Genomic DNA, 26,107 nt, shown 5'->3' on the forward strand with positions numbered 1-26,107 from the left:
TACAGGAAAACGACATAAATCATGCCTTTTTAGTAATTGTCTCAACCTAAACAAAGGTTTTCTGTTTATAAATGCCCAAGAGCTTTTGAAATTCAGAGTCCATAGAGAGGTAGAGGAAATGAGCAGGCGCAGTACCACGGAGATAAGCCCTGCAAGAGGCATGACTGAGAACGTTATGATCCTTCAGACCAGCACTGGTTATTATTAGTGATAGAGAGGCAAGCCATGATTCAGAGGGACACAAAAGGCCAGAGGCTAGAATGATCCTGAGATAAACTGGCTGGTGTGCACCGAGCTGTCAGGATGGATGGTTTGTGTTCCCAAATAATCCCAATAATATTACATGTTTAAGGCAGTTTGTTTAATCTAAATTCAGTAATAATATTCATACTGTTATTGGAGTATATTCTACACATTACATAAATATTTTAACCTCTTGTACCTCATTTTCTTCTTGAGTTTCCTTCAAATGTAGCTTTAAAGTAGGAAGCAAACATTTTTCCAACATTGTAGGACAGTATTACATATAATATTATGACTGTAATATCCCAATCCATGACCCCATGTCCTTTACAGCTTCACCAGTAGTATTTTAGATCCTTCTCATGTTATTCAGTCTGACATATTTTGTAATATGTGTAGCATTCTCTTTTCAACTTTTCTTTATGTTTCATGGTGTTGTCAACAGAGTGACTGCTGACTCTGAGTAAAAACTTCTCCTTTGCAACTGTTTACTGGAATTCACTTTTTCTGTTATTTGTTTTCCTATCTTCAGAAAAGAGCTGTTATACTAGCTTGGTCTATACTAGGCTGTTAATCAGTTGATTTCTTTTATAAAGTAAAATTATGTTCTTAGAGGTTTCAATCCCCTTTTTAGCCTCACCACAGTACTTAAACTGCACCATTGAAAGAGGATTGTGATCTACTTGTTGATAAGTTTGTAGCCATGCTAGCTGTGTGGCTCTAAGGATGGCGATGTCAGTGGGTTGTAGGGTGGGTTGGTCAGTCCACCACTTGAGTCCAGACCGAAAAAGCTTAACAACTATTGGATAGATTGCCATGAAGCTTTTAGTGCAGACATTCACGGTCCCCAGATGATGAATCCTACTGACTTTGGGGACTTTTCCTTTGTCCAGTACTTTGGTTTATGGCCAAATACTAGAAAATCTTTGAGCACATACTGGACGTTAGCATTTAGCTCAAAGCATCTCTCTGCCCAAGTACAGCTTAAAGCTGCAGTGGGTAGGAATGGAGCATATATGATTAAAAAGGTTATTTTTATAAAACGTCAATATATCCTGACAGTAGTGCATGAGACAGGTAATCTGGAAAAAAAACATGTGCCTCTGAGTCCTCCGGTGCTCCTAATGGCATTTGCAAGATTTCACCGACCAGAGGAAAAAAAATAATCAGAGCCGAGCTGGAGTCTGCCGTCCAGCTTTTGTCTATGAGAGCCACGAGTCAATCACTCGTGAACTCCAATCAAACGGTCAATCTAGGCAGCGCTGATCAAATATAAATCAATATTCTGTTACTGTAATGCCTATTTCTCACCTCAAATGTGTTCAGAACCATCTTGTAGTGTACTGTTTAGCTGTAAAATGAGAAAGTTTGTGACCCGGCAGCCATGTTGAGATCTGTTAAGGAAATACCAAGCACCGCCCACCAGCCGGAGCACAGCCAATAGGAAGGCTCTCTCTGAAATAACCTGTGATTGGTAAAAGTCTTCCGTCACGGGCTAGATTTTTTTAAAGCATGTAAACAAAGCCACGAGGAGGTCCAGAAGTCTAGTTATCTCTCAGAACACTTGAATTACAATATGTTGTAATTTATCAATGCTGCCAAAAGATTGTTGCCTACTGAAGCTTTAACAAACCTGCTGGCCTGGCTTTCGAGTCTCTTCTCTATCTTGACCTACAATCGAAACTCTATCAATGTCAGAAATCTCAGGAATTGCTTTAAAATGCTCTTGATCTTGTCTTCACGATAGAAGTTCTGGTGTTGGAAGCAGAACCTAGGATGATTTTTGGGGCCGTCAGGAGTCAGTGCTAGTCGTCTATTTATATCAGGGGTGGCCAAACCTTTTCCCCCGGATAGACAAAACTGGAACTCAATGGTGGGCCACGAGCCAAAAGCAAACACCAATTGTATAGTATTGTATTGTTCATATGCAAAATGCTACTAGGATCCCAAATTCCCCTAATTGAATATTCTTTTAGAATTACATAGTTAAACCCTTAAAACCCACCTGCTGAGTACAGTTGTGCTCATTTCCTTTCATACCCAATTAATGCAATTCAAGGATTGTTGTGTTTAGGGACCCCAGTATGCAGAAATATTCAAATACATATTCAAATACACATATACATATATATTTGCGGAATGGGTGAAAATCACACATTTATACTGCATAAAAAAAAACTACACGGTTTTGTCCAAAGCTGCATAGCATAAAGTGGGTATGTCTGTAAAGGGGAGACTCGTGGGTACCTATAGAACCCATTTTTATTGAAATATCTTGAGGTCAAGGGACTCCTTTTGAAAATGGCCATGCCAGTTTTTCCTTGCCAAAATTTAGCCTAACTTTAGAGCGTTATTTAGTCTCCTTCAGGACAAGCCAACATGACATGGTTGGTACCAATGGATTCCTTCTAGCTCTAAAACCGGGCCTGCTACAGCCTCCAAAAGACAGTAAAGTCGGTCGGGCCAAATCAAACCTTATGGCGGACCAACTTTTGCCCGAGGGCCCCACTTTGGCCAGCCCTGATCTATATGTTACTGTCAGTCGTCTACAGGCACAACATCAGTTTTCATTGCTATGCAAATAATGCGCAACTCCTCTTATCCTGCAACCGACAATAATCACAGTGAGCTGGCTGCTTTCATCACTGCTTTAAGACATTCACAGCTCGTAGGCTCAAGACTGTCTGAAACTAAATGCAAATAAAATGGAAATTCCTGTCAAACATATTAATTTGCCCAAAATCTTGTCAAACACTGCAATCGCCCTGGTATTTTCTATGACATTATTGTTAAAACAGTGATGCAGCCATGTTCCTTTACATCATTACAATCAAAGCATTCCTCATTTCAGAAGCCATCCATGCATTCCAGCCATCCACATGTGAAATCTCGTGTTTATAGGCTGGCTTTTATGTAATCTTTTGTTCTGACTTTCAGTCTTTTTTATAATCATTGGTAACACTTTTAAATGTGGACAATAAAGGTTATCTTTATGTACCTTATGTACCTTTTTTTTCCGCCCCTTTTCTCTAATCAGGAATTCATACTTTCTCTCTTTCTCATTTCCTCTTGTTTTAGTTCATCCAGTATATGGTAATAATAGCTTAGTTGATAGTTGAAGTTGATATATGATTTGTGTGAGCAGAAATGGCAGCGTGACTCCAGATATTACAGCGTGACAGTTATTGTTGTAGTGTCACATTGCAGGAGCTTGATGCTCGCTGTGCCCTTGTGCCCGGTGAATGATAAACAGTGCAGAGTGCTGTGGCAAGTGTTTATGACTAACTCTGTGGACCTTGCTGTCATGTGTTTTTAGATACAATGGACAAAGTTGAAAACCAGCCCCATCTGTCTGGTAAGAATTATGTTATTTCTGTCCTTCTCCAGAGTTCTTGCACATTTCTGCAACACTAAGCTTCTCCCTTCATGTTGTAATCCAAAAATAACCTAACTTTGGCATGACTCTAGCTGTAGCCTGCATAATTATTATATTGTTATTCTGCTGCTCCATAGGTTTTGCTCTCTGTCCTGTTATCATATGTAAATGTTAGGTTACTTCTCTATTGCTCAATTGTATGCTAAATGTTACAATTTCCTCTTTTGTGCAGTTCTTGGATAAGGTAGAGGTAGAAATGAGAACCTGTGAGGAGCCACGTCCACCTAACGGCCCCTCTCCTATAGCTATCACAGCAGGCCAGAGGTAAAACTGCACACATCTCGTGTTAAGCCGACATATCTGTTGAATACCCTACTACATCCCGTGTCATGTATACGGTGAACGTTGCCTTTCCTCACGCTTACATTGTGTGTTCACAGCGAGTACGGCTTTGCGGAGAAAGTGGTGGAGGGCATGTCCGTGAGGATCAACTCGATCACCATCAAAGTGCAGGCTCGTGCCTTCCATGCCTCCTTCGAGCTCTGGCAGTTACAAGGCAACAGCCTCAACCCCAAATGGCAGAACAGCGACCTCCGCTACACCCGCGTCACCGACCCAAAGAGAGGAGAGGTACAGTGCAGCACACTTTTTGTCCCCCTCCTCAGCCAGCTTTAACACTGTTCTGCCTGGAAAGTTTTATGCAATGTCCAGTCTTTTAACGCCGAAACAGTGTGTTCTCATTAGGCCCGCAGTAAATCATTTAATCAAGCCAATTGTCTTGTTTTTTATTAGCAGCAGGGACTATACTGAGATGAACAACCTTTCAGAATGTAATCCATTTAAAGGAAACGCGTCCGCTGCCTTTTCTTTCTCTGTGTTTCTAATAAAAAACATTGTCCTTGCCACAGCAATACCATACTGATACTGATACCATAGTTTTTGTGTTTGATCATAGCTGAATGGTTTGATGTCTTTTTTGTTTCAATCAGGTGTTGACATTCAAAGAAATAAACTGGCAGAGTCTACGAATCGAGGCAGATGCCATTGAGAGTAACGACCAGGACCTCGGCAGCACCCCATTACGTCTCATCACCAACCAGGGACGCATTCGCATCGCTCTAAAACGCAGAGTGAGTTTCTACCATTCATTTACTATTCTGTCATGGAATTAGGGGTGTAAGAAAATATCGATACATGATTACACGATGAGTTTCGCGATATTATGTTTTTTATTATGTTTCTGGTGTGTTCTTTATGCTATGACAGTTTTCCTTAAATTAGATTTAAAAATTGCAATATATCACCATGCTTACAGTATCGCAATATATTGAATCGTTACTCCTGTATCATGATGCATATCGTATCACCAGATTCTTGCCAATAGACAGCCCTATATGGCATTGGGTAAAAAAAAATCACAAACTTGACCTCATCTGAATTGCAAACTGTTTGTCACAAGTCAAGTTAAATTCTTCATTGTTCTATCTAGATAAAGGACTGTAATGTGCTGGCATCCAAGCTGCTTTTCATTCTGGACGACCTGTTGTGGGTGCTGACAGACTCTCAGCTCAAAGCCATCATCCATTACGCCAAATCTCTCAGCGAGGCCATGGAGAAGTCTGCCCAGCAGAGGAAGAGCAGGGCTGCTGAATCCCTACAGGTCCTGCCTCCTTTCTGCTCATGGATGTTTTGGAGAAAAATAATAATAATAATAATAATAATAATATTATATGTTGAAGTGTTTTAACTACAGACTTCATATGTTTAAAATTGAACATTTAGGGCATTGTCAACTTTAAAACATATGAACTTAATTCAACTGAAGTCATGTCTCTCAAGAATTGTTGTTTCTGCATCCGTTTTAATTGTTTGATATTTGATATTTGATATTGAAAATACAATAAGCCTTTTTCATTTTGACTTGTCATTGTAGGAAAAGCAGTTGCAGTTGTTATTACTAAGAACATCAATGATGTCTCGTTTCTATTCAAATTTCCTTGTAAGACATGAAGCTGCCACAGTTAGCCAGCATGCACAATACCAGCACCCTGAAACCAAAGCTGTGAAATAGAATTCAGCCATCATTCATTTTATTATTGAAACTTGCAACAGGAAATGAGATCAAAGACCTACTTGACATGTTAAAATGTCTTCCATGGAAAAGACTTATACGAGACAAAGTTAATATTTAAAATAACATAAACTGAAAAATGTACTCTGACCTAGGAACATCGTGATATAAGATAAGATAAGATAAGATAAGATTAACCTTTATTAATCCCCGGGGGAAATTCAGGTGTCAAAGCAAAGAAAGGCGTAGATACAGAGGTGTACAAAAAGTAATATATACCGGTATTGACGATGAAACGATGACTATGATGTTGAAATATTGATATCATGTTAATAATACACATATGATAATATCATGTAAATAATCCAGTGACTCTAAATCACACTTTAGTACAGTTATGGCTACAGAATCTCTCTTCACCTCCCTATACACTCGTGTTAATTAATTTGCCAAAAAAGAGACAAAACACACAATTAACAAAGTTAAAGATGAATATGACTGATTTTTTTTCTTAAACTTTCTATAGATATCACGATAATATCGTTATAGACAAATCTTTTGCTAACGATAATCATTTAGTGAAAATCTGATATCGTGACAGCCCTACTCTGACCAGTATACCTCCAAGGTTTTATTTATCTGTTTCTATCTTCAACCCGCTGGAGGATTATTTTGTTTAATTTTTTTTCTGTGTTAAGCACTTTCTAAACAGTCTTACCCCACGTGCATGGTATATATCTTTCAGCTCAAACTCCGCTAAAAATCTGATTTATCATTTTAGCAATTTAACAAAGTATGAAGCAGCCAGGAACCCAAAATACAAGAGAAATGACATGTAGAAATGTACAATCTCTTGTGATAATCACTCATCGATATTGTTTTAAAACAGTCCAATAATGTGTCACCATTTAAACACACAAATACAACAGAAAAATATGAGAAAAATATGAGAAATAAAACTATAATACAGCCTATTTACATGTCAAGCTGTTTTATCTCAACTCGTTTTTGTGCCCTTTTCATTGAAAGTCTATGTATGCTACTGTAAATCACTGAAAATATGAATAATTAAACATTTTAAATTATTTGTTTCAAAATGTATTGTCTACAGACATGACGTGTGAAAGCCCCGCATGAGCTTGTCTCTACATGATATATAAATAAAGTTATGATACTATAAATAAAACATGCTTAGTGTCTTCACAGATTAATAGACAGAATCTTCTCATGATAACACAAAGAGTTGGCTTCTGGATATATTTTCTATACATTATAGATTGTTTCCTCATGATATTTACAGTATTTTTTTTTTCATTTTATCAAATCATCTTTGTAATTTCGATGTTTGACCTCTTTTGTGTCTTAGACTGCTCCTCCGTCGCCCGGCCTCCACAACCTCTGGACTGAGCCCCCACCCGCCCCTGCTGGCACCCCCAGCAACGCCAGTCAATACTTTGACCTCTATGACGTCAAAGAGTCTTCTTACCACACCTTCATATCCCGCTTGGACTTGCACATATGCAACGACAGTTCTTCAATGGATGACGGTTAGTTGGAAATAGCTCGCCGTGTGCCAAAAAATGATCAACATGTAGCCTTTATTGTCTTGTTACTCAAGTGTATGTATTTTACTTCAGCATAAAGCCACGATTGTGCTCAAAGTAATCCCTAAAATACGATGAATTGCCAAGCATTTGAAGGATAATTACTGTCAAGCTGGTTTTTATCAGCTATCATGTGATATTTCATAGATGAGGCTCCCCCGCCAGGCCTGCAAGGTGCCATGCAGCTGACTTTCAGGAAGCTGGGCTTTGACTACTATCCCGTCCACAGACCTGGTGAGTGTGACGACTGGTCCTCTCTCTGACTGCGATTTGACCGCAGTTTACCCAGAGGCTCTTTCCTGCTCCCACTTTAACCACAGCATTCATTCAGGACTAGCTGTTAGGAGGATTTACTACTCAAGCAGACTAATGGCCTAGGACAGTGCCATTATTCTTTGTGAAATTCCTGAAGTGTAGAATGTAGAGCAGCAGAGCCGCCTCTGGAGCCGATTATGGTCAATTAAACACGGTTAGAAAGAAAGCTTTTATTTTGCTGTTCTGTTTGATTTAAGAATTAGAAGTGAATATTAACAGAAGAAAGATATGCATATATCAACACAGTGTAACTTTATATACAGCATGTACATGTAACCATATATCCAGGACTGAAAAGTGGCCACATGCAAGGAATTTGACTCCATTTCTCAGTAGCGCTCAATAAACCTACAAACAGTGCAGAGGACATATTTACAGGACGATACAGATACAGACAAAGCTAAATAAATACAAGCAATCTTTTTTTTAATTTCTTTTAACGGTTTATAGTGCAATACAAGTGATCAATGTGAAAACAAACATTTGACACAGCACAAGACAAGCAGGAGAACTAGATATAAAAGGAAGAGATGGCAAAAAACAAAACAAAAAAACCAAGGGGGGGACAGTAATAACCAAAGGAAGATGGGAATAGAAATATATATGAAAATAAATGAATGAATAAATAACATAGCTACAATGCTCTTGGAGGACATTTCTGGTTTGACTCATGAGCTGAACAGCTAGCTGTGCGTCAGGTTTTCTTCAGAGGAAATCAGTTTTAAGCCTCGAGTGGTTGCTGATTCATAACTGCCTTCTTTCAGCTGACGGATGTCGACACTGGGAACGCCACAGCGGAGCCATGGAGGCTCAGGCCCAGTGGGCTGGGAGACTGCTGCAGGAGTACCAGAGGAGAGCAGAGGCTACTGGGTTCCCTGGGCCACACGCTGAGGTGCCCCAGTCAACCAAGGACTCCTCTGTAAAGACAGCTCAAGGTATGAGTGCAGAATTAATGTGAAGGTTGTTGTTTCATTATAGGAAATCTATTTCTTTTGTGACAGCTAAACTTGAATGCAATAACACACAATCAAAAACTGTGTAATGAAATAAAACATGAATACTTGTTTGTCTTCGTTAGACAACAAAATACCACACAGTAGCAGCATTGAAACTATGACCTCATCCCCCATACAAATCAATACATGGCTCAGTAACTGCAACATTTTTTATGATAAGAAAGATGCATCCTAATCTGTAAAAATATCAGTCATAATATAACCAGGAAGCAGACTTGCTCTTCATTTTAATCTTTTCTAATCGTCACAAAGTGTTTTCTCTTCCATGCATATACTAAACTGCAGATGGACAGTCCAGTCCCAAGACGAGCCCCTCTGACACAGAGCAGGCGTCCAGCAGGAACTCTGTCCCGGCTCCTTCAGGGTCATCGCTGAAGAGGCTGCGGTCCAGCTGTGTGGTGGTCAGGATGGATGATGTGGACATTCACCAGGCAAGCTTTAATAATCAGCTGATTTGATTTACCTGCTCGAACAGAAGCTCACATCAATAAATGGACTGAGGGATTGGCAGTACCTCTGATAAGTCACCTTGCATTTAGAAAATGTTAGCAGTGACAAAGCAGTCACAGATGGTTTTCATATTGAGGAAACAGGAGTTTAAAATCATAAAACCTCCAGCCAAATAACTACTGATCTACAGTGGATCATAAAACAGGGACAATATCAACAAATCTCTTATCATCTCCTAAAGAAATGACACATAAAATGATATTCTCAGGCGTCACCACCAGCTCCCTACTGTGGATTGCATTCATGATATAACTGCTTACAGTTGACATGCGAGTAAGAAGTATAGGCCTTGGCTAGTGTGTGTGCAAAGCATGCACAGTATAGGGTGATGAGTTGATGAAAAGATGTGACAACCAAGGTTATTAGTAGTTTTTATTTTAAATTAGTTTTTATTTTATTTAAGTTTTGACTTTTCAATTTCAACTTAGTTTAGTTTTAGTTAGTTTTCAGAGTCTGTTTTAGTTTAGTTTCAGTTTTTCAGAAAGGTTTAGTTTTAGTTTGTTTTTGTTTAGGCCAGGTATAATGTCTCAGAAGTCTGTAGCTGAATATACATATAAAAATACATATTTAAGCGCTACTTTAGTGTCCAATCAATGCGGCATAATGTCATCTCCTGGAATGTCAAGTCCGTTCAATTTCTGTGGTTCAATGTGACGAGAGTTGACGGAAATTCATGCTGTTTCCTTTTTTTGGTAGTGATTTATTATGACTAAAAATAACTGAAATTAATTTATGTTCATTTTTATTTTATTTTTGTTAGTTTTTTACCCAGGCGTTATTGTTTCAGTTTAGTTTTAGTTTTTCTTAAAGGATATAGTTTTTATTTGTTTCAGTTTACTGAAAATATTTTTCACTACCGATTTTCTTTTTTTTTACTATAATAACCCTGGTGACAACAAAGTGCTTTAAGCATGTTTAATTACTGACCACAGGCATTATCAATGACCCCTTACTGAGGTGACTTCTCTTAAACACACAAGTGTTCTTCTCCAAAACTGTAGCTCCATGGCTAGCTAGCTAACTGCAGTGTGCTCATCACTTGCAGTTTGCTCAAACCAGAAATAAACGTGTTAGATTAGCAGCCCTGCAGGCTTCTGCATGGTAGGAAAGTCTCTTTCGGATCAGCTCTCTGATGTTTGATCAGATTATTGATTGATGTGACGATGTGTAAATGCTGCATCACATTGCCCTTCTGGGAAACTGTAACAATAGAAGATATATCCCTGTTTAGTTTAGTTGAGAAGGGACAGTGTAAATTAATTAATGAATTAATGAATTAATTCATTAATTAATGAATTAATTAGTGAATTAATTAATTAATATACATGGTGTAAAAAATGCCAGAATTATCCAAAAGGCTATTTTTCATCTGTTGTCCCAGGCCAAAGTGTTACAGAAGGCATCCTAAAATACATCAGAACAAAAACCTAAAACAGGACATGCAGCTTAAATGTTGGAAAAGGACACAGAGTTGTGAAAAGCAGCAGAAACAGTAGTGACATTTATACATATAAATCAATATTGCAGACAAGCAGGACATCTAGATAGAAGCAGCGAAAAGAGTTTAGAGCTGATATGTGTGTGTATGTGTAATAATTGCCGTACGAACAACCACAGCCTTGTAATACTTCCTAAAGTGTTAAGCAAAATTATTTCTCAAGAGTCAGTAAAATACCTCAGAAAGAATAAGTTACTTCACTTGGCCGCTCCAGTGATTTTCATCTGAGATTGAGAAACCCCCCCGCCACTTCAAATTACACTCTCAGGCTGGTTCTGCAATTTCACTTTGGACATTTCACACTGTTTTCTTTATTTTATTCAAAGTTGAAGTCACTTGTAGTTCCCCATTTGAGAGAACAAGTGACTCCCAGGGGAAATTCAGTGCATGTCTGGGTCTCCACCGTCAGTTAATGACAGGAAGTCGCTGATGTTCAAACTCAGGTGGTTTAGTTCTGCAACATACTTGTACTTTTGTTGAGTAATTGAGTTCCTGTTTTTTGTGTCATGAATGAAGCAGAAAAATGCAAAATCAAATCCCAGATTTAGGGTTATTTCCACCACTGTTCTAACCTCTACACCTCAACCTTCAGGTGTCAACAAGAGGCCGTCAACACAAGAAGACACGGTCTTTATTATCCTGCAACCGTAAAGCTCTGCGTTTGCCAGACAACATCCCAGCAGTTCATCTGCAGTTCACTGAATACTACTTTCCTGACAACCCCAGTTTTTCAGGTATCATGCGAACGTATTTAACCATATTTGTATTTTTTTCCTCTCTCAAGTTTAGATTTTGTATGAGCGATGTATATCTGCTTTACTCACTTGTGTTCTAAAATTTTTCATTACAGCACAACCCCCTTTTAAATGTAGTAATAGTGACCTGTGTGTGTGATTCTGCCTTGTTACTTGTTACATCCTTGTACCTTGCACATTATACATTTTTAATTCATCATGTATATGTTCGCCAGTTATCAGCATTTTATGAAAAACTGCACTTTATTTCTGAATTGCTTGTTAATATTCCGATTCAGTGTAGCCGCTAGGCACACGCGCAGTGCGTAGAACACCAAGTGCCGGGCACAAACAGCCAGCCATAACACTGCTGTTTGCCACTGAGGTGTCGACCTCGCGGTAAAGACAGCTCAACTTTGGAGCGAAAGCATGACGTGGGGTATCAACGGATTCATTGCAATCTCAAGATTCATATGATGCCAATGTATTTCCAATATCTTAAAAACTTAATCCCGCAACAGCCTTTAAATGAGAGTAATGTTAATGTCAGTCAGATGATCCACCATCGTTTTCAGAGGGTTAATAGTAGGCTATGATTCCAATTTTAAGGTCATGGTGAGCGAGGCAGACAACATCTTATTAAAATATAACCTATGGTTCTATTTTTCCCTTTTAGATCATAAATTATGTTAGAAATAGGCCTGCCAATAGGCTGCAGTTCATTTTTCCACCTATTCAAAACAAGACAATTTCATTTAAAAGATATATAGCAGCGTACCTTGTTTTTTTCAATGTGTTACCAATACTGGTGCATTCTGCTCAGATTTAATTCTTTTTTTTTTTTTTAAGAAAACAAGATTTGATCTTCAAAAAATCTTTTTCAAAAACAGAGTTTTTTTTTGGTCAATATGGTAGCTGTATTATAAGCAGGTTAACAGGCTATGTCGGTCGGTCGGGTTGCCATTGTTACAAATGATGACATGTGAATAACCTGTATGTATCAGTATGTCTGACCTTTCTTTACTTCTTCCAGTGCCCACCTCAAACCTGTATGCCCAGCTGAACGGCCTCCAGCTCTGTGTGGACCCAGCCAGCGTGCTGTGGATCAATCTGTTTTCCAGGGGTCTGCTGCACACCCTGGACCAGGTCAAAGCTTTCTACCATTTGCAAGACAGCAGCAGGGCTGAAGAGCATGTAGACATCCGCCTGGATGCAGCTCAGCTCAAGGTGAATTTTTTAAAAATTTAAAATAAATGTGTGTAGCCCGTTTTTTCTCTGATCGGAGCTTATTGCATTTCTAACAAACGTCTGTAAATGTTTTTTATTCCTTCCTATAGTTGGTAATCCCCTTGGATTCTTCCATATTGGACCATCCGGAGCGTCCGCAGTCCCTCTCTGTTACTGTGCCCCAGATGGTTCTCAGCAACTCCCGCCTCTGCCCTCATGGCTCCAGAGCTGACCTCAATAGCACCATTGACAAGTTCACCAGCTGCTCTTTCTTCCAGCACAAGCCTCCCTGTCCCTACCCCAGAGACCAGAGTGCCTTCCACCCCATCCCGTCCACCTTCCTGCAGCACTCTCAAGAGACGGAGCCCCAGCCTCTGGACAGAAAGCAGCTACGATCCCAGGACGTCTGGTCTCTCAGTCTGTCCCGCGTGACCCTCGGCTTTGACGGAGCTCGGCGATTCCCCAAAGGCAGAACCCAGCCTTTCGTTGAGCCCTTCGCCATGTCGGTGTGGCTGTGTCAGCCCTTTAAAAACGGATCATCGTCTTCCTCCTCCAGTCCCAGCACAGAACGCCAGCCTTCTTCAGAGCAGGAGGAGGCTTCACTCGCCTCTATCCACTTCTTGGCCCACATCGTCACTCCAGTGAAGATGTGGCTCAACCACTACCAGTATGTTGCCCTGCTGAGGATGAAGGACGCCATGGCTCGGTTGGGGGCAGAGTTGAGCCGAGATCTACGAGATGTTAAGCAGGCTCACGGCCAGAAGACGAAACCTACTACGGTTTGCCTCGCCCTCCTGGTGGACTCTGCAGAATTGGGTCTCCTGTTGCCACCAGTGTGCACGGAGCCTGAGGAAGAAGTCCCCCACACCCCAGAGACCGACAGCATAACAGACTCTGACATCTCCCCCACTCATCACTCAGCAGTGCTGGAGGACAGCGGGTTAGAAAACGGCATCTCCTCCCTCAACACCATCAGCGCATTCGATCAGGACGAACAAGATGGGGTGGTGGAGGAGGCATGCGAGGCTGTGGAGGAGGGGTTAGAGGGGGGCGGTTTGACAGCACAGGAGGACACCCCCGTCCTCTCGCCTCCACTCTCACCTGGCCACTCCCCTGTCCTCTCCCGCGAACTGTCCAACTTCAGCCTGGAGGGAGAGCTGTCAAGCGCCATCAACGTCACCAAGGACGTGACCAAAGATGCCTTTAGTGCCTCGCTGGACCTGACCAAAGGGGCGTTTTCAATAACAAAGGACGCCTTCAGCATGCTGAGTCGTGGCTCAGGGATGAGCAAGTTGTTCAGTGGGCAGGCAAAGTAAGTGCTAGTGCTCTCCTGCTGTGCTGTTGGCAACATAAGAGTGTTTGTGTGTCTGGAACCCATACCGTGCACCACATGCTTTTACTGGCTGTCCCTTAACCACTCTGTGTGTGTGTGTGTCTGTGTGTGTGTGTGTGTGTGTGTGTTCATAGGGAACAGGTCCAGCGTACAGAGGACTCCTCCCCCTCTCTGGCTGCCAGCCTGCGCCACCAATCCATGAAGCAGTCGCCGTCCCAGCATTCCTTTGATAGTGCTATCTTGGACGGCAGCCTGCCTGATGAAAACCTCTCCGTGGATAGTGATGTCAGCGACAATTTTGTCGTTATCATGGAGTCAGGTGCTTAAAATACTACCAAAATTTCAAAGCAATTTCTCTGAATTACACCGGTGACATCTACTATAAGTTTGTGTCATGTTTCCAGAGTCAGGTATAGAGTCCATGCGTCCCAACAACACTCCTGCAGGCAGTCGAGGCAGCCCAGCCCCGGGCACAGAGGGCGGTTCATCAGCGGACCTCAGCAGCTCTCTGTCCCAAAGTATCGAGGACGTATCTCAGGATATGGTGGGTTACTATACTCGTATAACAGATTTCATAGTAACCATCATTAATAAATGGTAAATTGATAGTTAATTAAACTTTAGTTAGTTGTTATTTAACTGTTAACAATGAAACAACAATGAAATGATAATTAATAATTTGACTAATTATTAGTAATGCTATGTAAGGGATAATGTACAGCGAGCCGGTCATTGTTGTGAAAGAATCCCCGACAGGGCGATGCTGACGCAAAGCGGAGGGGTATCTCATCGCCCTGAGTATATACTCAGATATATACTAATAATTGGTCAACATTATTAATTATAATTTCAGTGTTTAACAGTAAAATAACTATTAACTACATTTTAATTAACTATCAATTTACCATTTATTGATGACGGTTATTATAAAGTGTTACTATTATAACAATTCAAACATTCATTTCAAATCTAAGTCTACGCTGGGTTTAAATGTGACTTTATTGTGACGTGCTGTTGTTACAGTCCTCGGTGTTGCTGCTGATCCTGAGTGGAACAGCTTGTACTGTGGAAGTAAAGGGAGAAGACCAAGTTGTGGCTGTAGAAACCCAGAATCTGAGCCCTGTGCAGATGGGTAATATCAGGGTATCGGACCTGCATGCCGGCCTCATACAAGGTAACCTGGATTATTGTTGCTATGCTGTTTGTTTCCGATCAACAAACTCTTGAAAAATAATTTCTCCAATCACGTTTCTCTGTTTACTAATCGTACAGTATGCAACACATTTTTATAGTCAACTAGTAAGTGGGTTGCTAATCGTATTATAGAAAAGTCTATGTTTAGAAAAGTATATGCTTAAAGGTACAGTGTGTAGGATTTGATGGCATCTAGTGGTGTGGTTACAGATTACAACCAACTGAGTACCCCTCAGCTCACTCCTCACTTTCCGCCGAGTGCACATCTGCCTCGCTTAGAGGCCATCCTTACCATAATAACACTACTTTAGGAGCAACCGAAGTCAGACGGCTGACGGTACCACGGTTTTGCACTCTGCGGCTTACGTTACCCCAGTTTTACAAGCGTGTTGGAGAACTATGGTTGCCTTCGGGTAACATAAAAACGCAAAAAAGCTCTCTCTAGAGCCAGTGTTTGGTTTGTCCGTTCTGGGCTACTGTAGAAACATGGCAGAGCAACATGGTGGTGTCCGTGAAGAGGACCCGCTCCCTATGTAGATATGAAGGACTCATTCTAAGTTAACGAAAACACAACTATTCTTATTATATTATATTCCATTTCTGCTAACAGATCCCCCGAAAAGTTACACACTTTTACTTTAAGAAAAAGGGCAAAATAAATGTAAATCAATCCTGGTCTATGGTCTTCTTTGGCATCTTGAAGTTTGATTGAATTTACCAACATGTTTTACGCAATATATCTGTATAAGTTTTTAAAAAACTGACAAAAAAATCACTCCGATATCACTATAGTATTGATTTATATCTAATCTCAGCAGTTTCAAACAAACAAATCATCACAGGTTTCAAAGCTGAACAGTATAAGTACATCAATGAGATGACCACTTTTTGCATCATCTCTTATGTTATATAAATGTGTCTAAATCAGAACATAGTTACATGTTGCTATATTATCTCAGCTCAAAAAAGGAACCTGATCAAGTTATAGTATGGAAAGCATGCTACAACGTGTTGCAGTGCAATAAAGTCTCCACGTGGCTCACAAAAATGTATCGTCTCCTTTGTTTCTGTAGCCCCAGGCGGACCAGTCCAGAAGCAGGATAGGCCGGGTACCAGCAGGGGCCCTCCAGTAGTTTGCATGCGAGCAGAAATGGGTCCGTCTGCAGCGCGACACTCTGCTCAGGCCGAGTCTTTGGGCTTCCTGGATATGAGAGTTCGAGACTGCAAAGCAGAGCTGTTAGCCTCCACAGTGGCGAACATCGGTCCTTTTCTGGAGGACGAGTTCAGCGTTGACGGTCAGCCAATGAAGTTACACATGAGCAACGTCACCATCACTATGAAGGTGAGTTGTTAACACCATCTGGATTTGTATAGGATTATAATACAGTATGATATTATGTGGTCTCAGTATTTAACACATAGATTTGATGTAAGCATCTTTTTCTCTCAAGAAAATCTAACTTTTAAGGACAATCCAGTCTGTAAATCCACTGCATTGAAAAACAACCATTTTTTAAATTTGTTTTTAGTATATATACTTTGGACTCCTTGTAACACGGTGGCAATACTGAGTGGATTATCCTGGTGAAATAAAGTAAATCAAATTGAAGCTTTGGACAGACTGTAATAGCAGTAAAAAGACTTAATAAACAGTAATTGGTAGCGAGTGTTAAGGCATGTGGTTAATTGCCAGGATCCCTTTTTGTTTCTTTCAGGATGACAGCCCTAAAATCTACCCTACAGCCCCTCAAGCCGTCCCATCCTCGTTCATTGTAGATCAGCTGCTCCTCGAGCGCAGTGACGACGGCATGATGAGGCTCAAAGGTGAGCAAGGAAATAACTTACTTTTGAACTCATCAGTATGATCATGAACCGTAAAACCACAAATACTCTAGCTTTTAACATCTGCTGGAACATCTTCAGAGAAAGATGAACAGAAAGTGATCTTCACCATTTCCTCTTTGATTGCAGCCGAAGGTACAGACCCTAAAGCCTCAGCAGGTGTTCCTGTGGTTGCCCCGGACAACCCAAACTGTTCCCGCTCTGTTCAACAGCAGAGTGAGGTAGGGGAGACCAACCAGTACCATATACTGTATATGCTTCAGCTTAGTGTGTCTGTAGCCAGGATGCTAGAGGGGTCATGTGGCTTTTTTTGGACAGGAAATGTATTTGGTTTTCATCATGATAAAGTTCTGATCAGTCAGGAAGAGGCGTGGTTTTAAATATTAAAAGATATTTACAGACACAGGCACAAGAGGCCTCATTCTCCTTTACAATAATTCACTACATGTTTACAATCAGGCAGGCAAACTCATTAAAATATGCAATAATAAAGATCAGTGTATATGTTGGAATAGTGGCATTAGAATGTGCCAAAGGAACCAAATTTGGGGTTTTATGGACAAACTTTTTTCTCCGTGGGGCATGCTACTCCATAGTATTTCCTACAAGGGTACTCTTCAAAACCGTCTTTGTTAGTCTTTGCACTATTCCAACAATCAAGAGAGACTGAATAAGTAATTGATATAAAAAAGAAGTAACCACAGTAACGTTATCACTGTTTACTAACCCTGCTTTCCGGCACATTCATGTGCATCGAACGTGACACACCAGAGAAAAAAAACAGAAAGGCATACTCGAAAAAAAATTCCATATACATACTACTTTTGGTGCAAAAAGGGTATAGGAGTATGTAATCACTGATCATTATCCTGCAGACTGTTTCCACACTTAAATATCTCCCAAAAAGTTACACATAGTAACCGGTACGGCTGGGTGATATGGAGAAAATTAAATATCACAATATTTTTGACCAAGTACCTCGATATCGATATTGCGACGATATTGTAGGGTTGACCACTGGTGCTTTCACAAAATATTTATACAATGAGATTTTTGATAAATAATCATCAGTAATGTGGATATAATGACTAAGTGTAAACACAAATAACAGAACAGCCAGAACAGTCTGGTAAGTTCAGACTATTACATCATTTTACTGTAATGCAGCCTTTAAAACCAGAAAAAGACAACACTTATGCCATATCACAATATCCAAAATCTAAGACAATATCTAGTCTCATATCACGATATCGATATAATATTAATATATTGCCCAACCCTAGTAACAACAGGTTGCAAAAACATCCCCCAGTGGTTGTTTTGGCCCTGTCTGTATCACAGCTGTGTCACAGCTCGGGGAGCCAACAAACAAAAGGAGCTCTTTGTTTAGTATTGTAATGTGTGTGACTGTCAAGTGTGACATAAAATAAAGTGTGAACTCATCAAGATACTGCTCGCAAAAACAAAATCAGTGGCTATCAAAATGAATATCAACGCTGTGCCAACGCTCTGTATTACGATACTTTAACAGGTCAAGTTAGATTTACAGCTTCTACTCATGTTTAAATCTGCAGTGATCTGCTCGGCCTGTCTTAAACACAGCTGTAATACTGGTGTCCTGTTACTGGTCAGCTCTAAGATACACAACGCAGAGAGTACACAAGATTGTGTAATGGTATTGTAATTACACCTATTTCTGTCCGGCGGAATCTGATATCCGCCCACTTGGCGTGCAGCACCTTGCCAAAAGGCGTTGCATGCACTGTAGCTGGAACTAACCGATCCAATAATCCGTTACAGAGACAAACCCTGGAGTCCCAGCTCTCTGACGCCCAAGCTGCTCTCAACGAGGCCCTCGGCGACAGAGAGCGCCTCCTTCTGGAAATCAGGAAGCATGACCCCACGTTTGCTCTCTGAGCCTCTCTGCATCACTGCTGGGGAACAGTGATGGGACGCATCAGGCTGAATGTCAGGAACCAGCTGGACTCTCAATAAAAGCACGTCTGGACTTGTTTGAAAAGAAGATGGATCCAAGGTTTGGCTTTGGGGTCACTTCATCACACTGTTCAAGAGATTACAAAAGAGCCCCTATAGCAATTCCTAAAAGGGGAACCTAGTGAACTAACTTAGAGCAGGTACATTAATGGTACTACTTTTTAATCTGGCAGTCTAGATATCCCTCACTGCGGTACTAAACACATATTACCCTGGTTGTTTCTCATGCAAATCCATGTGGACAATAAGCTCATTGTGTGGTTTTCAGTGTTTGTCACACAGCATGCAAGGGTAAATATCATCAAGCTTTTAATTCTCTCCAGATAATTCTTTGTGTTTCGGAAGTTGAGCACATGCCAAAACCTCCTCTTCACGTGCGCTGACACTGCCAGACAGCTGCTAGTCCCATCAGTCGCTCCCATCTACTTAATGTCAAGCATGCGTTGTGAACAGTGCTAATTTACACGTAAGCACATCTACAGATACTGTCATTAAGCTAAATAGACTTAGTAATGTAGATTACCTCCGTTAGGTGTGTGTGTTCCTTTTCATTTAAAAGTATTATGACAATAATATCAGCTGTTACTTGTTGAAAATGTGATGTGAACAGTAGGGAAAACAATGCACTTTTCTTTTTTTTTAAAGGAAGCAGAACTATAACTGCTTTCACTGAGTGACGGATGCATCTCAATTTCCACCTTGGTTGCTTTGTTATCACCAGGGTGGAATGGTTACACACTCTTATCAAGTTCTCACTGTTCTCAGAACGCGGGTCGAATCATTCCCCAGTGTTATTCATCTTCGAGTTGTGAAACGTCGGTCGTGCTTCTTTTGTACTGTGAAACAATGTGGTCGAATGTCCACTCAAAGACGACGACGTCTTTCGATGTCTCCCTCGGCTGTGGAGAGCAGAGTAGCTCCAGTATCGTAACTGGGTTAGTCATTTCACTCTAACTCTCTGGTTTAAAGGGGTTTTTAGGCTTATTACTACACCTACCAGAGTTATAATACTTGATCTCATTGATAACTGCTTTGTAGCTTGCCAGGAAACAACTCAAGACTGCTAGTTTGATTACCTCTGTGCACATTTGTCATGTATAGTAGAGTGGTCAGGATCTTATGTGTGTATATTTATTTAGTCCAAGCATGTTTGTTTGTTTGTTTTTTAACCAGAGTTACTTTACAGTGTATTCAAGCCATATCAATCAAATACATTTTAAAAAGTGGTACTGATAATGTATGCACACACACACACACACACACACACACACACACACACACACACTCACACACTGTGTCATGTAAATGACCAAATTCACTAAAAAAAACTGACTTTTTTTCAGTGTGTTTAATCCTGATCTGCTGCAGATTTCATTTATCAGGCCAGTTCAAATTTGTGTCACTTTTCCTTTTTCTATGCATAAATCTGTTATATGCATGGATTCAAACATGATGGATTTGTTCATCAAAAAGACTGTATAACATGCATCGTACGAATGCTTTCAAGAAAAAGACCTGTCGGCTACATTTTATGTACAAATGTTCTATTGTTGAATCGGAGGTTTAGCATTTTGTCTGTGGGGGTACGGTTATTTATTTTAATGGCTCCAAAGCTGTTCCAGCCACCTTTCATCATTCACCATTGTCCCGTTGTGTGCTTGTGAGACCCCTGGTGGCTCAACTTGACAGCATTCCCCATTCAAATATTATCTTTTGTTTTTTAATGTTGGTTGCCTTGCAAGCTATGAATGACACATTTGCATTCTTAAAAAAGGAATGTAAAATATTTAAGCAATAGAAAGACAGCTTTGGTTCAACCAAAAACAAGACAAAGAACGGTACCACTACACTTTCTTGATGTAGAATTCGTCAATTTCCAAGATGTCGGTCAAAGAAAAATGATTTACCTGCATGTGTGCTCATAACGTCCTAACTCTATCAGTGTAATACAGCAGAGATACTGCCCTTTAACCTCAGTATAACTTGTAGTTGTGATCTCAGCTTTTGATGTTTTTGTTTTTGCATGGCCTTAGTAGACAAAGATACAACGGTACGAAATTGAACTTCCCATGCTGGAAGCAACATGTAGCTGTAAATCCAGTTTCCCTCTCCTCCGTCAGGCCTCAATGTTAAGTAGCATCGCTGTTCTGCTGACAAACTGGTGCTCTGAGTTCCATCTGCTCATAACCTGTGCTCATGACCATGCAAAAAAGGAGGAGATGGACTGAGAGAGAAGCGAGACTCACTTCAACTTTGGCAAAAATGTTGCCAATGAAAGCAGATGCATGTACCGAGACGATGTTGCATAGTTTATGCCTTGTGAATTACTTGCACTTGTGTGATAAATTCACTGGAAATTGCACTTGTTTGGATGTAAATCAGTATTTTTGTCAGTCGTGTAGAGTTACATTGAATTTTGTATTGTTTTTATCACTTCATTGAGACTAATACAAAATTGGTTCTGTGAACCAAAAGCTAGTATGTGGGAAATATTTTAAAAGTGAAAGAATAAATGATTAATTGCTGAACACATTTCAGTTGTGCCTTTAAGTTAATAGAAAACGCATGTTTCCGTGTAACAAAAACATCTATTGCCTCCACGTTTTTTTGTTTGTTATAAAACATACAGCAAGTTGTACGTTCAAGTGTCACTCCAATTATTTTAGTGTGATTTATAGTTTGTTCGACTTTAACCTCAATAAAAAGTCTACATATTTCCAAAAAAAACTTGAAACATTGTTCTTTATTTTAGTATTGTGAGAAAAACTAAATTCTGAGATGAGCTGAATGATGAGTCAAACTTAGCAGTCAACTGCTCAAACATTTTTGAAATGTCAAAATGAATACCCACTGTATGCTTGTACAGCAAAGAAAGAAAGAAAAAAAAAAAAAGAGTGCACATTTTTGTAACTCAAACCATTGGAACTTGAAGGCATCACACAATTTTCCTACCAGAAACGAAAAGCATTTCTCCAAAGTTCTTTAAAATTACTGAGGCACAAGACCAAAACAGTATAAAACGTACTGTATTTACAACCATAATACATGAATACAATTCAAACGATTTGCACTGTATGTTGCACCGAGCATTTCCCTTGACTATTAGAGGTGATTGGCAGGTCAGAGTGAGATTTATTCGACAGCTGCCCTCATGTAAGAGACCATATTGGTCTTGTCCGTATTGACCATTCTTCAATACTACAGCCACTGATTTTGACTGTTAGTTAGTAGAGAAAAATCAGTGGCTGTGGTGTGGCTACAGAGGCTTCATGACAAGATTTCCACAAGCTATGGCACCACTTTTTATCGCAGGCGTGCGCCCCACTCAATCTTAAACACAGGTGCCTCAGTTAAAGAGAATCTGCTTGAACTTGGTGTTGGGAATCTGATCTTTGCTCTTCAGCCTCCTCACTGCTTCCCTCATATGCTTGGGCTGAAGCGGTGGCGTTTCTCCCCACTTCTCACAAACGTCCAATGCTGCGAGGACAAAGACAAACTGTTTAACTGCATAATAGCACAATTTAAACTGCAGGGAGAAGTACAAATGAAAAGTATTTATTTGTGTGTTTCAGTTAATTTGGTCTGAACGTTCGGCAACTCACCTTCCTCAACAATTTCTCCAGCAAAAACCTTGGAAATACCAGACATGGCGATCACCACATTCTGGGACACTGATGATCCTGTTATGGACTGGATTAGCTAGAAAATTAAAGAAAAAAATACATAAATAAAGTAGCTTCAGAGATTTAAAAAGAATATCTGTTTTACAAATACCTACCCTCTTAATAGCTGCCTTAGGGAAGGCAGAACGTCTGTACATCTCATAGCGATTCAGCTGCTCTTCAGAAAAGGACGACACCAAAACTCTGTACGACAAGAAGAACAAGAGGAGGATGGTGGTGTTAATGGAATGAGTTTTAAAGTGTTTCTGGATGAGAATGATCTTTTGTTAGAAATCCCAGTCTTACTGCATCTTCTGTATTTCATCCTCATCGACCTTTTGGCGCTTCTCCTTTTTCTTCTCTGGTTCCACCTTCAGTCTTTTGGAGCCAGGTTGGCCAGATGTTCCTTCTTCCTCATCTTCCCCAGCTCCCATTTCCTTCACAGTGGAAGACAAAATTGTTTAGAGCCACTTAAAAACAATGAGATGCCCTTTGTGAAGCCACATAAAACACATTCATATTGTCAAGACAGCATTCATTTAAATACTCTTGTATGACTGCTTGTGTTTAGGTGTTTAGAACTTAAGCTCAAGAGGAACTCACAGATTTGACCTCCTGTTTGGGCTGATCTTTCGAGGATGACTCTTTGTTTTCATCTGCAGATTTTGCTGTGGCAGGTGCATCTTCAGTTTCCTCTGATTTATCCTCGTTAGCAGAAGCTGTTCTTTCGGGTTTAGACTCAGGTTTGATCCGTGCAGGGTCGGCCATAATCACTGTCCCTCTAAACACAGGCTGGCAGCTTCAGATACTGGAATATCGATAAGACATATAGAGGTTGTCAAGGCCTACAAATACCTTGGCATCTTGATTGATGACTCCCTTACTTTTAAACCACATGTGCTGTACCTCGTAAAAAAAACTGAGGCTAAAAACTGGGTTTTTATTTTTGAAACAAGTTGTGTTTTTCTATTAATGTAAAGGAGCGTCTTGTTTCTACAACATTTTTACCGGTTTTAGATTATGGAGATGCTTTGTACATGCACGCCTCTGCTCAGTGCCTTCATATGCTTGATGTAGCTTACCATGCATCTTTAAGGTTCATCACAAATTGTAAAGCTCTGACTCACCACTGTGAGTTGTACTCTCGGGTGGGATGGCCTGCACTGGCAACCCATAGGCCCTCTCATTGGTATATCCTTATATATAAGGTGATTCTGGGTCTGCGCCCACAATACTTAAGTGTTTTTATCACGCACAAAAATTGTGGACAGTATTCACTGTGTTCACAGGACCTCTTTGTGCTCTCTGTCCCAAAAGCTCGGACAAAAATTGGGGAAAGGGCATTTGCATGTTATGCACCCTCAGCCTGGATTTTGCTCCAAAATGACTTAAAAATCAAGGAGCTGGTATCATTAAACATTTTTAAATCTCAAATGAAGGCTTAAGAAGCAGACTCTATGGCATGCCAATGTTTTTAGTCCCCTTGTTGTACAGCTGACCCACAGAAAAGTTCCTTTTTGTCCCCCTCATTTGTCTTTAAATAGTTATCTTTTAATGCAAATTTTAGTGCTTTTAGTGTTTGTGAATTGTATTTAATCTCTATTTGTGTCAATGTGTCTGCAACTTTGTGTTCTTGCTGCTGACCGTCTTGGCCAGGTCTCCCTTGGAAAAGAGGTTTATTTATTTATTTAAAAAAGATCCCCATTAGCTGATACCAATGGCACCAGCTGGTCTTCCTGGGGTCTGAAGTCAAGTACATTACATTTTTATTTTTATTTTATTTGACCTTTATTTAACCAGGTAAAATCAATTGAGAACCAATTCTCATTTACAATGATGACCTGGCCAAGAGGCAGTAGCACAGTCCACACAAGTGACACAAACAGCACAGATACAATACAGTATGACAAACACATGAGAAAATGGCTAAAAACAGCATAGGTAAATTAATAAACACTATGTACAAAAAAAGGCGGATTACTGGATGTTCTTTGTAAAAATGGAAGAGAGAGAGAGAAGTGAGGGCTGGTCAGCAAGTTCAGCAGTCAACTATGACTTGTTGCAGCTTTTGTTTGAACATGTTGAGAGAGGTGAGAGCTGTTAGTTTGAGCGTGTTTTGTAGTGAGTTCCAGTCATTTGCAGCGGCAAAATGAAAGGAGACATTTATCACATACATACAACATCATATTTGTGTTACACTAATAACATTCAAATTATCCAAACATATATAAATTTCACCTTCATACACATCTTCCACAACCAGTTAGCCTCAAGGCCCATCATCAGGGAAAAGGAACAAAAGAATGGTTGTAATGTATTCTTAGATGGTATCTGAATGAGGATTTGTTAGAGGATTGTTTATCTCAATGGGACTAACCTGGTTAAATAAATAATATAAAGAATATCTATCTATCAGTTTGTCTTCTGCAACGTGAGACAGCATTTATTCTCAACTGAAACGTATTTTAGCTGAAAAGCATCAACAAAGAGTTTACTGGTTTGTGTTAATGGTCACATTTAGATTAAAAACAGATGATAAAGACAACATGCACCTACCTTCTCTGCAGCTAGGCGTCAACACAACAGCAGAGATGAGCCAAACTAATAGTTAACTTAACTTAACTTAGTGCCAGATAGCAAGGAAGGTCGCTAACACATCCACTTTAAGATTGCCGCACTTATAATTGATTAAATTCAAGCAACTCCTTCGTCTAAAGGCAAAGAGAGCATCACAATGCTGCTAGCTCTCTCTGTTTGTTGATAGCATTCATGATAGCATAGCACGGGGTTTCCGCTTCCGGTTTTGAACGAACTTTATAGACACAGAAAAGCGAGACATGAACACACGGAGCAATACATCAAGAAGATCCAGCATATACTACATTAAAACACGTTTATTAAGTATTTTTTTGCATTTAACTGTTAGGAAAAACTTTTTAATACAGTACCACAATTTAACTCTTAAGGCACAAGTTTCAAACTATGTTACAACAGCTTAATATTATTCATATTATTAATATATATGTGTATGTGTATATACTGTATTATATATATACATTACTCATTTATTTTGTTTTTGTTTTGTTTTTGTTCCCCCTGTGCTCTACACATAAAAGGAAGGATATCTCTATGTGTGTGTGTGTGTGTAGATATGTGTGCATGTGTACAGTATATGTGTTTAAAAGTAGATATATGTCATATATGACCATCTAGCCTCATTCAATGCCAAACACACACCCATTATCCACATCACACACACACACACACACACATTCTTCAACCTGCTTTTATCCCCTTTGTTTTGTTTTGTTTTCGTACTTTGTTATTTGTATTTCTCTGTATAATATATTTTTGTCTTTTTTATATATGTCCCTGCACATGTCTTCACTTGTTTTGTAATCACTTTTTAACACAATAATAAAAAAAAGAATATCAAGCATACTACCATTAAACACAACGTTTATTAAGTATTTTTTTGTTTTAAGTG

The 26,107-nt window shown here is 39.8% G+C and overlaps 2 protein-coding genes across 3 annotated transcripts in view; one reads left to right on the top strand and one right to left on the bottom strand.

The window, feature by feature from the left end:
• Positions 1–21,685, top strand: part of uhrf1bp1 (UHRF1 binding protein 1) — a 31,200-nt gene extending 9,515 nt beyond the window's left edge. For both annotated transcript variants that reach the window (XM_037774153.1, XM_037774151.1), the window contains exons 3-21: positions 3,560–3,598; positions 3,852–3,943; positions 4,060–4,249; positions 4,609–4,749; positions 5,109–5,279; positions 7,057–7,237; positions 7,442–7,528; positions 8,374–8,544; positions 8,911–9,056; positions 11,226–11,367; positions 12,401–12,594; positions 12,705–13,906; positions 14,062–14,246; positions 14,332–14,471; positions 14,951–15,101; positions 16,195–16,463; positions 16,837–16,945; positions 17,093–17,184; positions 18,764–21,685. In XM_037774153.1, coding sequence (XP_037630081.1) covers positions 3,560–3,598; positions 3,852–3,943; positions 4,060–4,249; positions 4,609–4,749; positions 5,109–5,279; positions 7,057–7,237; positions 7,442–7,528; positions 8,374–8,544; positions 8,911–9,056; positions 11,226–11,367; positions 12,401–12,594; positions 12,705–13,906; positions 14,062–14,246; positions 14,332–14,471; positions 14,951–15,101; positions 16,195–16,463; positions 16,837–16,945; positions 17,093–17,184; positions 18,764–18,880 — 3,819 coding nt within the window. In that variant the 3' untranslated portion in view covers positions 18,881–21,685. The remainder of the gene's footprint in view (positions 1–3,559; positions 3,599–3,851; positions 3,944–4,059; positions 4,250–4,608; positions 4,750–5,108; positions 5,280–7,056; positions 7,238–7,441; positions 7,529–8,373; positions 8,545–8,910; positions 9,057–11,225; positions 11,368–12,400; positions 12,595–12,704; positions 13,907–14,061; positions 14,247–14,331; positions 14,472–14,950; positions 15,102–16,194; positions 16,464–16,836; positions 16,946–17,092; positions 17,185–18,763) is intronic.
• Position 21,686: 1 nt separating this feature from the next.
• On the bottom strand, positions 21,687–25,407 carry taf11 (TAF11 RNA polymerase II, TATA box binding protein (TBP)-associated factor). Its single transcript, XM_037774156.1, has 6 exons — positions 25,177–25,407; positions 23,224–23,428; positions 22,927–23,057; positions 22,737–22,824; positions 22,561–22,657; positions 21,687–22,435 (listed from the first exon to the last, which is right to left on the bottom strand). Exons 2-6 carry the CDS (start codon positions 23,386–23,388, stop codon positions 22,305–22,307), a joined length of 612 nt encoding a protein of 203 aa, XP_037630084.1. The 5' UTR covers positions 23,389–23,428; positions 25,177–25,407; the 3' UTR covers positions 21,687–22,304.
• Between the last annotated feature and the right edge of the window lie 700 nt (positions 25,408–26,107).

The sequence above is a fragment of the Sebastes umbrosus genome, chromosome 6, assembly GCF_015220745.1.
Source record: "Sebastes umbrosus isolate fSebUmb1 chromosome 6, fSebUmb1.pri, whole genome shotgun sequence".
Taxonomy (NCBI): Eukaryota; Metazoa; Chordata; class Actinopteri; order Perciformes; family Sebastidae; genus Sebastes; species Sebastes umbrosus.